The sequence below is a fragment of the Talpa occidentalis genome, unplaced genomic scaffold (genome assembly GCF_014898055.3).
Source record: "Talpa occidentalis isolate TD23 unplaced genomic scaffold, MPIMG_talOcc4v2.1 talOcc4.2, whole genome shotgun sequence".
In the NCBI taxonomy this organism is placed as follows: Eukaryota; Metazoa; Chordata; class Mammalia; order Eulipotyphla; family Talpidae; genus Talpa; species Talpa occidentalis.
The window spans coordinates 135,496,341-135,512,437 of NW_023602073.1; the positions used below are offsets into that span (position 1 = coordinate 135,496,341).

A 16,097-nucleotide genomic window follows, 5' to 3' on the forward strand; every position below is an offset into this window, starting at 1 on the left:
TATTCATTCTGTGGCATATTAAAATAGTCTGCAAAGCAAAAGTTTTTATTGGAAATAAGATTTGCTTGCTGTAACTCTGTGGAGTACACTTCTCTTTCTAATTTGCCAGGTAGCATTATGATCATTCCAATCCATTTGTTTTGTTTTTGCTCAAAAACTTATTTAGTTTTTTAAAAAGAGTTATTTTATTTATTTATGCATACAAGGACTGGGGTACAGGCCAGAGGTGTGGGGAATGAGAGGATTCACCAGAGACAAAGTAGGAGCAGAACAGGCAGATCCACTGAGATACACTGCGGAGGGGAGCAGCGGGCAAGACAGGAGAGGTCTGCTGCGCCATGTGGGTCAGCTCCCTGGCGGGGGATTGAATTCATGCTGCAGTGGTGGCTGATAGCTTCATAGTGCTGAGATTTAACCACTGGCAGCACCAGGGTGGCCTAATCCTGACGATTTTAAAGGAGGAATGCTTGTTACCCAAGGTTGGCTGGAATACCTAGTCCATGTCATCCTCACTCTGGAGCCCAGGGTGAAGTTATTGCCACCGTTTTATCATATTGCCACTTGTTGCGTCAGGAGAAAGAGACAAAGACAACTTTTTTTTTTTTTTAAGATTTATTTATTTATGTAGACTAGAGGTGTGGTGTTGTGAGAGGATTCACCAGAGACAGAATGGGGAACAGAACAGACAGACTGACTGAAAGACACTGCTGAGGGGAACAGCGGGCGAGACAGGAGAGGTCTGCTGTGCCATGTGGGTAGCTCCCTGGCTGGGGATTGAACTTGTGGATAGCTGCAGTACTTGTGGATAGCTTCATAGTGCTGGTGCTTAACCCCTTGCTCCACTATTTTTGAAAAACTCCCTGCCCTCTATTTTTGAAAAACTTATGTCCTCAAATGATATACATCATTTTATACTCCCATCCCATTTGCCAAAGCAAGTCTTATTACCGTGCCTATCCTCCACGGGGAAGAAAGGAAAGAGCACTACTAGCATGTACGGAGAGGGGAAAGAGCCCCAATGATGCCTGCAGTTACACTATATAAAATATAATAGCAAAGGATCATGCACAATTGCATAAATTACCAAGAATCCAGTCCATCATACTTTGCATGATGTCACGCATCAAAGAATTTGGATATCTGTTGTGTAGATTTGAACTAAATATGAACCATATCTCCTTGACTTCTTGAAACTGTTATTTCTTTTCCATTTCATTGTTTCCAAAGTATTTATTTTCTTACCCAGTGCAAATGCAGTTTTCTCCTTGTACTAATCTTCCTCTCTAGTTCATCCTGATTATTTCTCTATAAGTATTGCCTTCATCATGTGGCTCCCTAGACAAGAAGGTAAAACAGAGGCAGGTATAAACAAGTCAAAGTCCTTAGCCTGACCCTCAAAGCTTCCCACTGTCTACATTAATTAGCAATTTGACTATCAATTCCAGTATCTCTAACTTAACTTCAAATATTTTATCATTTTTGCTACTTTGTTGCTGAAATAATTTCATTCCTTTAAATTCTTACTCATTTCCTCTTCACCATGAATCTGCTCTATGTTTTTAAGATTTAACTTCTGACTCTTCTGTTACAAGCTATTCTGTATAAAAATGTCAAGGAAGCTTAACTTTGATCTCAGTCAAAACCTTAGAATGCTTATTTAGTGAACTAACTTTTATTGAGCACCTAATATATTCTAGGCATTGTGGTAGGTCATGTGTTAGCTTGTCTAATAGACATCTCAGACTTACGTCCAAAACTATAATCTTGATTTTCCCTCCAAACTTAATTCTCCCTCACTCTTGCCCCACTGAGCAACAACATTATACCCAATTGTATAGTGGAAAACCCAGAATATTGCTTATTTTTGTAACTATCAGCAAATTGCCATCAATATATCCCAAATTCAGTTACTTCTCACCACTTTCACTCCTATAACCCTAGTTCAACCCATCTCTTTCTTTGATTATGCAGCCTGCTAACTAGTCTCTCTGCTCCCACTTTGACCTCCTTAAAGTCTATTCTCCAGTATGTCAGACCATGTTCTGGTGCATGCAAAGTTACTTCAATGATTATCTTTCAGTAAAATCCAAGGTTTGTGCTATTGCCCATAAAGCAAGTTGACTTTTGTCTACTTCTCAAACCTCATTCATTCTTTCTCTCAAGGCCAGCCTCTCTCATCTCTTGAGGAGAGCTGGACATGCTCTGATGTGCAGGTCACCCCCAACTGTTGCAGGACACTTGCACTTGCTTATCCTTATTTTGGGAGACACACTCCCTTCATATAACTACTTGGCTCTATTTGCCACTGAATTGAAGTATCATTATCATAATATCTTAACAGAGAGGCTTTCTTTGACCATTCTAGAACATAGCACCTGTCTTACTTTCTAAAAATCTGTTCCTGTTTATTTTTATCACCATCTCACCTGTAATTTACATAACTACATTTCATGACTTTACTATATACTTCCCCTTTAACACTACCCCGAGTGAAATATGAGCTTGATGAAGGCAAGATCTTAGTTAATTTCTGCTCACTGCTGTAATGACAGTGACTAGAACACTACTAACCATATTGCAGGTGATCAACACTTTTATTAAATGAATGGATGAGTGAATGAATGAAAAGGAACATTAATCATTACTTAGATAAATGTAACTTTTGTTGCATTTTTCTTGATATTAAATTTTATTTAAGCAATTCAGGAGTGTTCTCCAGTTTTGAAACTGAAGATTATTAGAGTGATGTACATATATACAGCTAAATCATCAGAAACACTGATAACCAACCAGATTGTGAAAGCCAGTTTGAGAATACTTTTGAAAGCAGAAAATCTTTCTTATACTTCTAAGATCTATGTCTTTTTTTTTTTTTCTTTGCATTTCTTCTGATCAGAATGTACACTGCAGCCTCCATGTAAATGTTCCAGGCAAATATAGTTGGGCATGTCAACTTGTCTGGTCAAGCTTATAAGTGAATGTTTTAAAAAAAAAAAAGCCCTGGTTGCTTAAACTCTTTTTGGACAAGTTTCTATATTTGTAGGTTGGTGTGAAGATTAAAGAGATACTGCATTGGGCCTTCCTGGTGGCGCAAGGGATTAAGCACCTCACTATGAAGAAATCCATAGCCTCTGCAGCACGAGTTAGATCCCCGGCCAGCCAGGGAGAAATCCACATGGCACAGCAGACCTCTCCTGTCTCGCCTGCTGCTCCCCTTAGCAGTGTATTTCAGTCAATCTTGCCTGTTCTGTTCCCCACTCTGTCTCTGGTGGATCCTCTCACCCCACTGCATCTCTGGCCTGTACCCCAGCTCTTGTATGCGTAAATAAATAAATCTTTAAAAAATTAAAAAATGCTTTAAAAAGCTCTATGTGTAGTTATATTAAAGTGTCAAGTATGTAGGAAGCTCTTTTAAAAAAAAAGGTAGTAATTTTTATTGATATTTTTATTATCTGCGCAAGTCTAAAGAGCTGCCAATACATGTAAGAGTTTTCAGCCCATGAAGTTAATAGCAGTCTACATGTATCACCAAACTATAAGAATTGGGCTTATGATGTATTTTATGCCAGCTTAACTCAATACATACTTTGTTCGAATCTCATCATCACAAAGGAGGATTTGTCAATTTTATAGATTTTATAGATCCTGTGTCTCCTAGATATTATCAGGGGTGTTTTGTACAAAAGATTGGAATGAGCAATTACTAAGAAACAACAAGAGTTCATCAAGAACAAGTTACATTCTCATATTCACTCTAGTGGATAACTAGGATGCCTAGATTAGTAAGTAGATGAGGATATAAAAGTTATAGAAATTTCCTGATATGTAAAATCACCTGTGATAAATTGGGGACTCCAGTTGGAGAAAGATATGAATTCAGAGGAAGGCAAGATAGAAAAACAATTGATTGAAAATGTGTGCCTTCCAATGTCAATCTCAGTTATCGGTATCACAAGGAAGAAGATCCCTCATGAAAATGAGGAGAAATGAGGCTTAGCTAGGGTCCACATTCCCATTCTGACCCGAAATATATGTAAAAGTATAATTAATTAAGTCTGCATGTAGCAAAACTTGGGAAGGATTATTAATGAGATTAATGAAGGAATCAGTCTTCAAACTGGTTTGTTCATACTGAACGAAACAAAGTAAAACAGCTTCTTGGCCATGGGTTCAGATCATTGCATTAGAGCAGAATGGGCTTTCTGACTTGAGGACCACTCTATTGAAAAGACGTGGGGTTCCCAGTGAAGAGAGACATTGAGGGAAAATACAGCATTGTGAGTCACTCAGAACTTGGCATGGACTCAGCTTCCCTAATTGTTGCATGATCTTGAATAAAGTGACTAGGCTGACTGAGAGTGATGGACCATCATGGATGGAAGTGAGAACAGGACGTTGGAGGAAGCACGCTGATAATTCTGACAACCTGTATGGACTGAAGACTAGAAGTCAGATAGCTTGTTATTTGCTCTCACAGGCAAATCAAGGACAACGTTCTTTTTACCCTTCACTGACAAAAGCAACAAGCCTGGTGAAAGGGATGGAAGTGAATTTAAGAATGAGAGATTAAAACAGAAATTCTGTTGAATTATTTACAAATTAAGATCTATGTCTAGATCAACTTGATTTATAGCATAAAATTTATACACTATCTGGCATACAGAAGATCAATTGAGTAAAATCTGCTCCATTCTCATTATAAATATTTTATATGATTGTTAAAAAGGTCAACATTAATTTTTATTTACACGAGAGTAATGTCCAGTTGAGGAAGGAATCCTACTATCACCAGGGGCAAAGTGCAGAATCCTCTATGTGCACGTGGCCCAGGGGTTGATACTGACTCATGCTGATGAGGAAGGGTGAATGACATGCATGGTGCAGAGCCAGGGACCAGATGGTTAAAGTAACCAGGGCTGTGAAAACGAAATAAGGGAAGGCTGAGGAGAGACATGATAACTGTCTTCAAATATTTGAAAGGCTTTTTGTGCAGATAGAATGTCCTTGTTCTGAATGGAAGTCAATGGCATGAATGTTTGATTCAATCAGCAGCAAGAGGAAGTTTCTCATAGTTGGGTGTTTGTCAATGCTAAGGATTCAAACAGATGTTCAATATTCATTTTGTCTGGAATGTTGTCAGAGGATTCCTGAATGCAGAGGAATGTGATCTTGGCGCTTTCAGTTTTAAGATGATAGATGGGCAGGCGGAGGCAACCAATATCACCAAATTCCAGGAAATATGCTGAGTGTTCTCTGTCATTCGCTCATTGAATCTGACCAATGGCTCGGTGAGTGTGTGTCATTACCAGTCAGTCTAAACAGCGAGCTGTTAGTTCACAGTGCTGGTAAATTACAAGAGCAAGCTTTGAATCCACATTGCTGCATTAAGGACTGAGTATTTTCATCTGCACATGCCATTTCCCTAACACATTCTTCCAAAAGGAAAAGAACACACCCTTAGCTTGAGGACAAAAGTATTAAATACACAGATTTTATTAATGTATTGACCAGTAACAGACACTAAATGCTTGAAATATTTTAGCTATGATTCACGTCGTTGTATAGAAATATCAGAACATAAATTGCATATCCATGTATTTGGGGGAAATATTCTGAGTGTTTCTGTGAATTTTTTTCATGTGAGATTAACATTTAAATTAGTGGATTTGAGTAAGCATATTATTCTCAAAATGCAGGTATGTCTCATCAATCCATAGAGGGCCTTCACTGAATAAAGACTGACCTCCTCTAAGCAAGAAGGAATTCTGCCAGCTGGCAGCTCTTGGCCTTGAACCTCAACTCTTTCCTGAGTTTCTAGTCTATTGGTCTACCTCGCACAATCACATGAGGCAATTCCTTAAACCTCTCACCATAAATATGTTTGTGTGAACACACACGCACACACACACAGTGTTGGTGGGTCTGTTTCTCTGGAGATCCTGTAATTTATTATTTCTTTGTTTATCCTGTTCCTAATTTTTTTTTCCAGCTTTAAAATTATATGAGTGGAACAACTATGTGTTCGAGCTTGGAAGCAGAGGATTCCCTAGTGAAGTCTTCAGATAAGACCACAGCCTTCGTTAACACTTTCACTATTTCTATAAGAGATACTGTCCTGAGTCGTGTCTTGATACCTAAGCCTGAGAACACTGAAATAAGTTTGTTGCTTAAAAAAAAAAAAGTCCTGGGTGGAACTTAAATTTGGGGGATGTTCATTGCAAGACCTGGGAAGTAGCCCTTTATAACTTCTGGTTTGCAGATCTCACATCCCTGGGTTTCATTTCCCTATCGGTAATACAAGGGGCCAGGAGAGAGGACCTTTAGTTTCCCTTAAGTGTTACAATTCAATGTCTCCATTAATCATACTGTTTATTCATCAAAATAAATACTGATAAAGTCACAAGAAGAACACACCCTGGATTTTCAGGCCTCTGGATTTGGTGGCTGAGTTCCAGCTTCCTTTCTGGCGGTCCTTGTCTGTGCTCCAGTGCTGTGCTACCTCCTTTCCCACCCCAGAAGCTGTCACTAGCCAATCAATGTTATATAAATTTGTTGGCACTTCTGCATGGGGCCTGTGTGCATGCTCACAGTTCAAGCTGGGTTGCTCTGGCTCTGGATGTGTACATAGCTCTAGCATTTTGTGGGTTGACTCTGGCAGTGCAAAGGGGGAAGAGAATGTCTTTCCAACTGTGAGTTCGTTTTCTCATCTCCAAGGAGGTGTGTCCAGATTCCTTTGCCACGCAGCTACTTTATAGGGGCACTGGTGATCAGGCAGTGGATCTTGCCCTCAATAGGTAGCTGAATTTGAATTTGCAAGTCAATCCTTTTGAGTACAATGTTGTGTGAACATCTTCCCAGTTCCATGTTAATATCCCTTCATTTTTCTTATGGCACAGGTTTTCAAAGAAGGTAGGACTCATCTAGCCCTGTCCCTGAGCCCTCGTGAAGCAGCAGAAAGGGTCCAGGCAGGACAGTTCAGGCAAAATTGTGAGGCAGGCATTGTCTCACTGGTCCTGCTATATTATACGGTTCACCTCCCCCTGCTGCCCCCTTTTCAGCCCCCCAGACTGTTTCCACCTCTGACCACAGGCCCCCACCACCTTTGTTTCCAAAAGGGATATCAACAATTCAAACTGAGGGCAATGACAAAGGTTTAAAGTGTTACTACCCAAAGGGTATTCAGAGGTATTTAAACAGGAACAAAAGGATGAATTTCCCTCTGTGGAACCGCAGGTGTCAAGAAATCAGTGGGAGAATGTAGTGGGGTGCACTGGGATACAGCAGCGGCCTCTGGCTCAGGCTCTGCAAGCTCTACATTTCGGTTATAGAAGGGCGTGTTGGGGGGCTCTCACCCCCTTTATCCCTGAAAAGACCAAGAGATGTGATGGCAAGGGGTGGCAAACTAGGTGTACTCTGAAAACACGGAGACTCTCCCTCCACTCTGATTATTAGCAAGAAAAAGAAGGAAGAGGCGCAGGGCAGGGAGAGGTCGGGGTGCGTGTGTGTGGAAGAAGAAGTTAAGCGAAGGAAAGAAGGGAACAAAGGTCCAGAAAAAAAAAAAGAAAAGAAAAGAAAAGCCAGTCAGTGGCCCTGGGCTTGGCGGAGGGTGGTACGCGGACCCTGCCGGCTGGCACGCAGGACCCCAGCCCGCAGGGAGGAGCTGCGCCCACCGCTGTCCCCACTCCGCGCTTCCCGAGGGTCATCTGGATTCAAGACCTCAGCTCTCCGGCGACCTCGGGTTCCACAGGGCTCCCGCCCCTGCCGGGGAGCTGAACCCCGCGGGGTGCCAAGCCCCACAACTCTGTCCTCTCTGCCCCGCCCGGGGGGCGCCATCCCGCTCCGCAGCCGGACTTCTCCTTTGCTGCCCCAGGACCGGCGATCCTGGGTGGGGCGCTGCGGCCCGGGACGGCCCCCGCCGCGGGGCGCGGAGGCCGGGGCCGGGTCAGACGCCGCGCACCGCCGGGGCAGCCGCACCTGCGCCCCCAGCCCCGGCCGAGCCTGGCGCCGGAAGCGCGGGCGGGCGGACCAGCCCCGGGCGCACCCCGCCCGCGGGGGAGACCAAAGCCACAAAGGGGGGACCACGTGCCGCCCCACGCCGGCGGGGGCGAAGACCTGCGGAGTCGAATCCACACACCCGCCCACCCACACGCCCTCCACCCACGCCGGCCCGGAGCACCCGGAGCGCCCAGCGCCGCCGCCGGGGCGCACGACCTCTGGCCCTAACTTTCCTCGATTGATCTGCAAAGAGGTACCTGGCGCTGCGCCCGCGCCCGCCCCGCCGCGACCCGCACTTGCGCCCCGGCGCGCGGGGCTGCCACCTGGCGCCGCCCGCAGCGCGCCCAGGACCTGCGGCCGGGAAACCCCATGAACTCCCCAGAAAGGGCGTGAGGAGGGTCCGGCCGCCGCGCTCTGCCGGGCGCCGGGGGGTTCTCCGTGGAGAGCTCGGGGCAGCGGAGCGGCACAAGGATCCGGAGCGTGAAGGCGCGGCCCCCGGGAACCTTGGCGCAGTAATGCCAGCATGTAAGTCTCACCTTTCAGCTCGGGATTCCTTCACACCTACATTTGTGTGCGCCCCCCCTCCCCGATCCCCCACCCCCAACCAAACGATTTTGTAAGGACTAGACTGCATTGGCAGAATAAACCGGTTTGTCTTCAGTTTGCCCCTCGAGGCACTGGAGAGAGCTGGCATTGCCAGACGGGGCTGTGACTTGAGTGTGTGGCTTCCTTTTTTTTTTTTTAACCCCAGCGAGAGGTAAACCTCACGTTAGGGCGGCGTGAAGCATAATAAAAAAGGGCTGGGCTTCGAGAATGGGGAAAACGTGTTTTCGATTCAAATTAAACAAGGAGTAAAAGGCGCGGCTCCTCGATTCAGGGCCCTGACCCTGCCAAGAAAGTGCTCTCCTGGATCAGCACCTGGGGGCCTGGAAGGTACTGGTATGCCGAGAAAATGTTGACTTTCACATTGTCACCCTGGACTGTAGAAGTTATTCTTGGATCTTTGGGTTATTTTGAATGGTTAAAAGTAGTTAAGGGCTATGTCATTTTACGTGGTAGGATCTGTGAGGGGACTCGTGTAGCATCAGAATTGGGGGGGGGGTTAGGGCGTTGAAAGGGTTGGGTGAACCTAGTAGGTTTTGCTTGTATGGAATTGTCATCTAAGTGGTGAGGTGCCTCAGAGTGACCCCACCGAAGGGCCACAGAGCACCCCCTGGCCTTCCAGAATGGAAAAAGGAAGGTTGTCTTCAAAAGGGCCAAGCTTATTTTTGTGGGCAGTTCAGAAGTTACTTTTTCTTGTAATATGTAATTTTCCTTCTGGTGTTTTATTTAATCTTGGGCAGACACCCTGCAAGACCTTTTACTCTCTGTCTTTCCCTTGCTGGTATGGTTCTTCAGCACCCCTTTCCAAGCCCCCAGCACACATTTTTAAAACAGGAAAAGAAGCAGTGCCCACATGCCCAGTTTGCAATTCTGTTCCTGGTAGCTGGCCGGGCAGTTAGAAAGGAGCCACTTATTTTTATTTTTATTAAAACTGCCTGTGAAGTAATTCCACACCTGTGAGTTTTAAAGTTTCTTTTCTGCCAGTGGAATCAGCAAGGTATAACCTGAAGGAATTTATTCTGGGATACAGCCAACATTCTCATGTAAGAATTATTCTCATATGCAAGCAGCAGATTTTGAATGAGTGTGAATTTGCTTTGAACTTCAGTTTTCCCTAAAAGTAGAGCAGGATTTTAACAGCAGATTTTTGTCTTGCTTCCTTTAAGCTTTCTAGGTTATTTAGATCATATGGGGAAAATGCATGTCACACATTAAAAAAGATATATGAATACCAATATTTAAAATAAAAGGTGAGACTGAGCAACTGTAAAATTTTGCAGTTATGAAATTAAGTTATATAGTCCATTTGAAATTCACATAATTAAAAAAATTGTGTAGAGTAAAAGCTTAAATATTTAATTAAATAAAATATAGTTTAGTGTTCCTGATTGGCGTTTATTGAACTGTTTTTACTAAAAGTTTTCCATTTCTTCCTAAGTAATGACTTTTTCCATTTTGTTGTTTATAATTAACATGGAGTGGTTTAGGATGAGCTGATTCTTATCAGTGTGTTAGAATATATGGAAATAATACCAACCATTCCAATGTAAATACCCCATTTACATTGTAAATATTCCACAAGATACTACTGTCTTGTTGCAAAATGTTAAAGTGGTGAACATAAACATACTATCTTTTAAATTTCAATTTTCAGATTCTACTATACAAACAATTTCACTGTATTTTCTGCCTACTTGTGGAGAAAGAGTTTTTACGTAGTGTTACACTCAAGTTCTGAAATTACAGATTTTATAAGTATATTTTTGAGTTGTAGTGACTGTATATTTTTCATACCCTAAGAAATTTAGTAGATTTAGCAAGACTTGCATTAATGGATTTCAAGCTGCAAGAATCTACTGTTCCATTTATGGCTTATATAAATTACATGACATTGTGCTTTTCCAGTGTGAATGGTGAATGAGGCTATTGTCTCTTGTCTTATGGGAAATATTAGAAGCTTGTAGTTTTACCGCCTAACTGGACATGTTACTCTGATTTCTGGAAATAATGATTTGAGAGAGAATCAGTTTATATATTAAAAATAAACCAATAACCACTTCTTAAACCTTACCATTTTTCTCAATGCCATCTCTTACAGAGTTTACATTTCTGTAAAAGTTGATTAAAAGTTTCTAGAGATTAGACTTTAGACTAAATAGAAAAAGACTTTGCTCAATGTGTGTGGCATGCTTGGGCAAAAAAAAAAGTAACTTTCCATTTCATTTCTAATTGGATGACAGTTTTACATTATCTACACTGGATAACATGAAGATGCATAGTGAGTGATGTGGGCAGTGACATTTAAAGGACATTTCAGTCCTAACTAAAAATGCAAGTAACATTTGAGTGTGGCTACCTGAATATCATCTTACTGTCCTTTACAAGCATTACTCAGCATAAAATTATTTGGAATATCTTAAGGAAAACTTCAAGATGACTCTTTTAAAAATTTAAAGTAAATATGGCAAAGGCTTAGTATATTTAGTGTAGAATTGGTGAAAAAAATAATGAATCAGTAAGAAAAATATTTATATTGTACAGAAAACTAAATAAATGACTTGAAGATGCCAATCCAAATAAAGGGACTCCAAGTGAGACACTACTTCCATCCAGTTGGCCAAGATTAAAGCAGAAATACTCAACTGTGATTCAGTATCACGGAATAAACATTGATACACTTGTATATGTAATGGTGTAAATGTGTCTCGTGTGTTTAACTTTGTTTAGAAATAACTTTAAACCCACAGAAAGTTGAAAGAAGAATACAAAGAACACCTGTATACTTGATGCAGAATCACTGTGAAAATTTACTCCATTTGTTTTATTATTTTCCTTCTTAGTCCCACCACTCTCTTTCCTACTTACACACACACACACACACACACACACACACGCGCACACACACACACACACACACACACACACACTCTTTTTCTGAGTCATCTGAGTGTAATTCCATACATCAGGGTTTTAGTGCTTACTTTTTAAATGGAACATTTTATTGAGATATTTGTAGATTCACATGCAGTTATAAGAAAAATTTATATCTTTCATAACAGACATCCCCTAACTTTTATCCTTTTTTCCCCCTGTGGTAACATTTTGGGAAATTATAGTATAGTATCACAACTAGAATATTGATACAATACACCTGTCCTTTTCAGATTTCCCCAGTTTTACATAGTGTGTGTGTATGTGTTTCTCAAGGTTACCTTTTAATTTCACCTATGGTATGAACCAGTTATGCATGTTACTACTCAAATATGGTCAAGATTTGTTCAGATTTGAAGAATGAACCTTTTTGAAGTAAAGGTAAACCCAATTTAAAAGAACTTAGAATACTCCAGTAGCTCTTTTTATACATTGCTAAGACTCAGGAACATAACCTTTAGTCAGAAGAAGAAATACAATTTTAGGCAGACTTGAATAAACCAAATTATCATTCTTTTTACTCTGGGAGAGTTAATGTATTCTCTGTGCCAGTCTTGAGGCCCCTTTGTGAAAAGATTTGCCATAGAAATGCAGTTGGGATATGAGGAATGAATTTTATTCGGACTCTGGCTGATATTAATAGAATTATATCAATATTACCCTAATTTCAAAATTTCTTCACTACTTTGTCTTTAAATTGCAACTTTAAGAGAACCAGTAGGGCCAAAAAGATAGAAGATGGTAGGTTTCTAAGATTATTTCAGTGGTGTATTCAGATCAAAGCATATCTATAAGGCGTCATGCCTGTCTTTTAAATAATTTCTATACATAGGCTAAGTCCTAATACTTCCTAAAACAGTACTCAAGCAGATTGTATTTTGTAATCCAGACAGATAGAAAAGGGGGTTGAGTTAGTGATTGAGGGATCTTGGTTCTCCCTAAGGACAGGTGAGTTGGAAACCTGGTGACAGGGTCTTTTGGCTCTGCCCCCACTGATTATGTGGTCTTGGGCGTGTTTAACATTGTAGTTTTTTTCACCTGTTAAATGATGGGTTTTTATTGCATAAGTTTTATATTCTTTTTAGGTTATAGAAGAATAATTTTAAGTATACTTTCATACTTAAAAATATTCTTGCTCTTTCTCTTCAGTAGAACTTTGAGGCCACAACCCAAGTGACACAAGATTGCACTGTTTTTTGGAGTTCTTATTTAGAACCTTAGTAACCCTGTTCAGAATTTTCCATTCTTATGAGAAAGTTGTTTAAATCTCAGGGATGTGTCTTTGCTAAGTGATCCCCTGAGAAGAGACACAGTGCTTTCCTTCCTCTGTTCTATTCTTAATTTATTTGTTTCTGTTCTTCAGTAAACAGTAAAGTGGATGAAAGTTGGCATGTCCTATGGTTTATGTTTGGTTACAAGTGCCCGCCCTGCCCTGGGTTCTTTTTCTGTGTGAAGTGATGGAGTTCTGAGAACTGGACCGCATCAATCCTTTGATCATCATTTGCAACCCTTGTCTGATTTTGTAAAAACAGCTTTTATAAAACAACTTCAGGATTGGATATGGAATTCCCAAATGTCAGAACCTCTTATAGCAAAACAAAGTTGTATGAGCACATAAAATAAACAGTATTAAGTGTTACCGAGCTAATGAACACAGCTCCCTGAGGGTTGTTTAGAGGGCGTATGAACTTCAGGAGAACCATCATTCACATATTGATGAAGGAGAATTGCCATGTGTGCAAAGATTAAGAAGTTGGGAGTCCTCTTGGGCTGATACCCCTTTCTGTTTATATCTGTAAGGCGGGCACCCAGCTTCTATTGCCAACCCCTCTACATTGCTGGACCTCAGTTTCTTCCTCTGAAATGGCTTCATCTTTGACTTTCCCAGCTGTCAACTTCTTTGAATATGTAATTGTGTTTTTGTTTTCGAAGTAAACTCATTCATCCCCTATATGAATGAGAAACTCCTCATTCATTGAGCATCAATGGATGGAAATGGACCTATTCCTCCAAGTGAGTGGACTTTCCTTGTGACAGAAGTTTATCATCTTCTCTTTTGTAAAAGAACTTACCAAGTGCTATGTAGTATTATCTCTAGTTCTTTTTGATGGATAATATCCTATTTACACAAAAGGAAATAGGCTCAGAGTTTAAGTATTTGACCCAAAACCACAGAGAGGATACATCGGAATATAGCTCTGTATCATTCCAAAATATAGCTCTGTAACATTCATGATTACTACTATTGTTGTCATTATTATTGTATTTACTATAATATATTGTGTCTCAAGCAGTAACCCTGTTTTTAATTTAAAATATTTGAGATGGATGTATTTGAAAACATACCTTCTACATTAAAAATACTCCTCAGATCTTAAACTTTTCCTGGTTTAGAATTTCCATTAGGAGTTTAATGATGCTAGAACTTCTGCTTTGGTAACTATAAAAATGTAGTGTGAATACGAGACACTTCAAAGTTTCTGTATTCATGGTATACATGAGTAATCCAATTCTGTTCCCAGGTAATGGCAGAAATAGCTAAAGTTCAATTGATTGGTGGCTTATGACATAAATCCTATTCTTCATTCTTGTTGAAGTCTTCTTTTGATTTCCCCAGGGACAGAACAACCACAGTTAGATTACTCAGGAGGATTATAACTGTAATAATAGTTAATGTTTATTTAGAGCTTGCTGAGTGTTAGCACTGCTCTTAAAAGACATGATGATTTAATCAGCTAGCAGTTTGGAACTGGGATCTATTACTGTTCCTCTTTTAAAGGTGAAAAATGGGAGACCCAGGGTGATCAAGTACATTTCTCAAGGGTTGTATGGTTCATTGTAGCAATCCGTGGTCTGACTCTGCAACTTGTCTATGCTACTTGGATGGTCTCTAATCATAAAAGACCTTGAAAACACAGGCTCAAGAGAAGTATAATAATCATTTGATGTCTATTTTTGTTTATTTGAATATTACTCTTCCCATTTTGTTGTTATTTTTTTTTTTTGGTTTTCAGTTAGTATTATACATTTTACTCCAGATAAGCAATCTTCAGATAAAGAAGGTATGTGACTTAGAGTAAAGCATAAGTAGAATAACTGTGACATCTAGCAGTAAATAACCCCAGTCTCACATTAAATAATAAGTAAGTCTCACATACCTCTTTTTTTTTAAAGATTTATTTCTGCATACAAGAACTGGGATACAGGCCAGAGATACAGGGGGAGAGGGTGTGAGAGGATTCACCAGAGAGAGTGGGGATCAGAACAGGCTGACTGACTGAAAACACTGCTGAGGGGAGCAGCGGGCGAGACGGGAGAGGTCTGCTGAGCCATATGAGTGTCTCCCTGGCTGGCCGGGGATCAAACTCAGTCTGCAGAGGCTGCGGATTGCTTCATAGTGTGGTGCTTAACCCCTTGTGCCACCGGGGAGACCCTCATATATCTCTTATAACCACAGTAACTCCCTTTGGGGATTTTAAAATCTGGATATTTCTTACTTGCCTCTTAACTCTCTTCCTTCTTTACAAATCTCCCACTTACCAGTCCATTTATGGTCTCTTTTGGTGAATGACTTTTGTATTTGCTACCCTCTTCCCTTGCTTGCCTCTTCAGAAGGGGTTAAGTCCATGAAAAATATCATTCCACAGTTTTAAGCCCAGATAATATGGATGTTCCTGTCTAAATCATCAGTAAGTGTAATTTTGAGGTTAAAAATAAGAGTGTTTATACAGAGAATTATTTGACATTTCAAAGCATTATCCTCTAATTCATAACTCATTTCTATGCTACCATGTATTACTAGCCATTTTAAAACATCAATAGCTATTGTTATATATGTTATTCTTACTGGATATTAAAGTTTCAGTGCTTAATTTTAGGAGAAAGAAGAGAGCATAACTTAATTTTAAGTATTTCCATTTATAATTTAGCATAACTTATAAAATGAAAATTTTTCTTTAAAGTCTAAGTTTCTGGAACTTAGAAGGGAGATTGATATAAATATCTTCTTACCACCCAGATGGGCAAGTGTATGGTGATGATGAAGGCTGAAATGAGCTTGCTTTTTTTTCAATAAATGATTTTTTTTTTGAATTATCTGTCACGCCACATTCATGCAGAGGTCAATTATTACATTTTCTTTGAAAAGAAAGTACCACCAAGTGGCAAATAAATGCACAGGTTCCTGCCTTACACCCCCGGCCCCCCGCCGCCTCCCAGGTTAAAGAAGATGTTTATCATCTTAGAAGTTCCTTCTTTATTTGGAGGCAAGATTGGAAAGGATTTCAATTTTACAGTCCTAGCTCAAAACTTGCAATTCTACTCCTATGGCCATAATACTCTATAGAATGCTGAGTGTCCTGATTGTGTTTTTCTTCCATTGTAGGATGTTTCACTCAGGTAGAATGTGGAGATGTCATTGGAAATGGAAGCCAAATTCTCTTTTGTTCTTATTTGCTTTACATCTTGTTTATATGCCTCACTCAGGTAAGTAAGACTTTCTCTTTCAAACTTCCAATTCAATCATGATAAAAATTGCCTTTAGTTTAAGTGTGCCACTTCCTTAAGTT

General features: G+C 40.4%; 1 protein-coding gene across 5 annotated transcripts in view; it reads left to right on the top strand.

Moving 5' to 3' along the window:
* The first annotated feature begins 8,379 nt into the window (after positions 1-8,379).
* The window catches only part of ADGRG6 (adhesion G protein-coupled receptor G6), a 128,242-nt gene continuing 120,524 nt past the window's right edge, over positions 8,380-16,097 (top strand). For 4 of the 5 annotated variants that reach the window (XM_037520489.2, XM_037520491.2, XM_037520492.2 and 1 more), the window contains exons 1-2: positions 8,380-8,520; positions 15,914-16,014. In XM_037520489.2, the coding sequence (XP_037376386.1) occupies positions 8,519-8,520; positions 15,914-16,014 (103 nt within the window). In that variant the 5' untranslated portion in view covers positions 8,380-8,518. Of the gene's footprint in view, positions 8,521-8,736; positions 8,929-15,913; positions 16,015-16,097 lie in introns of those variants that run through there. The other variant, XM_037520490.2, reaches the window with a different exon arrangement.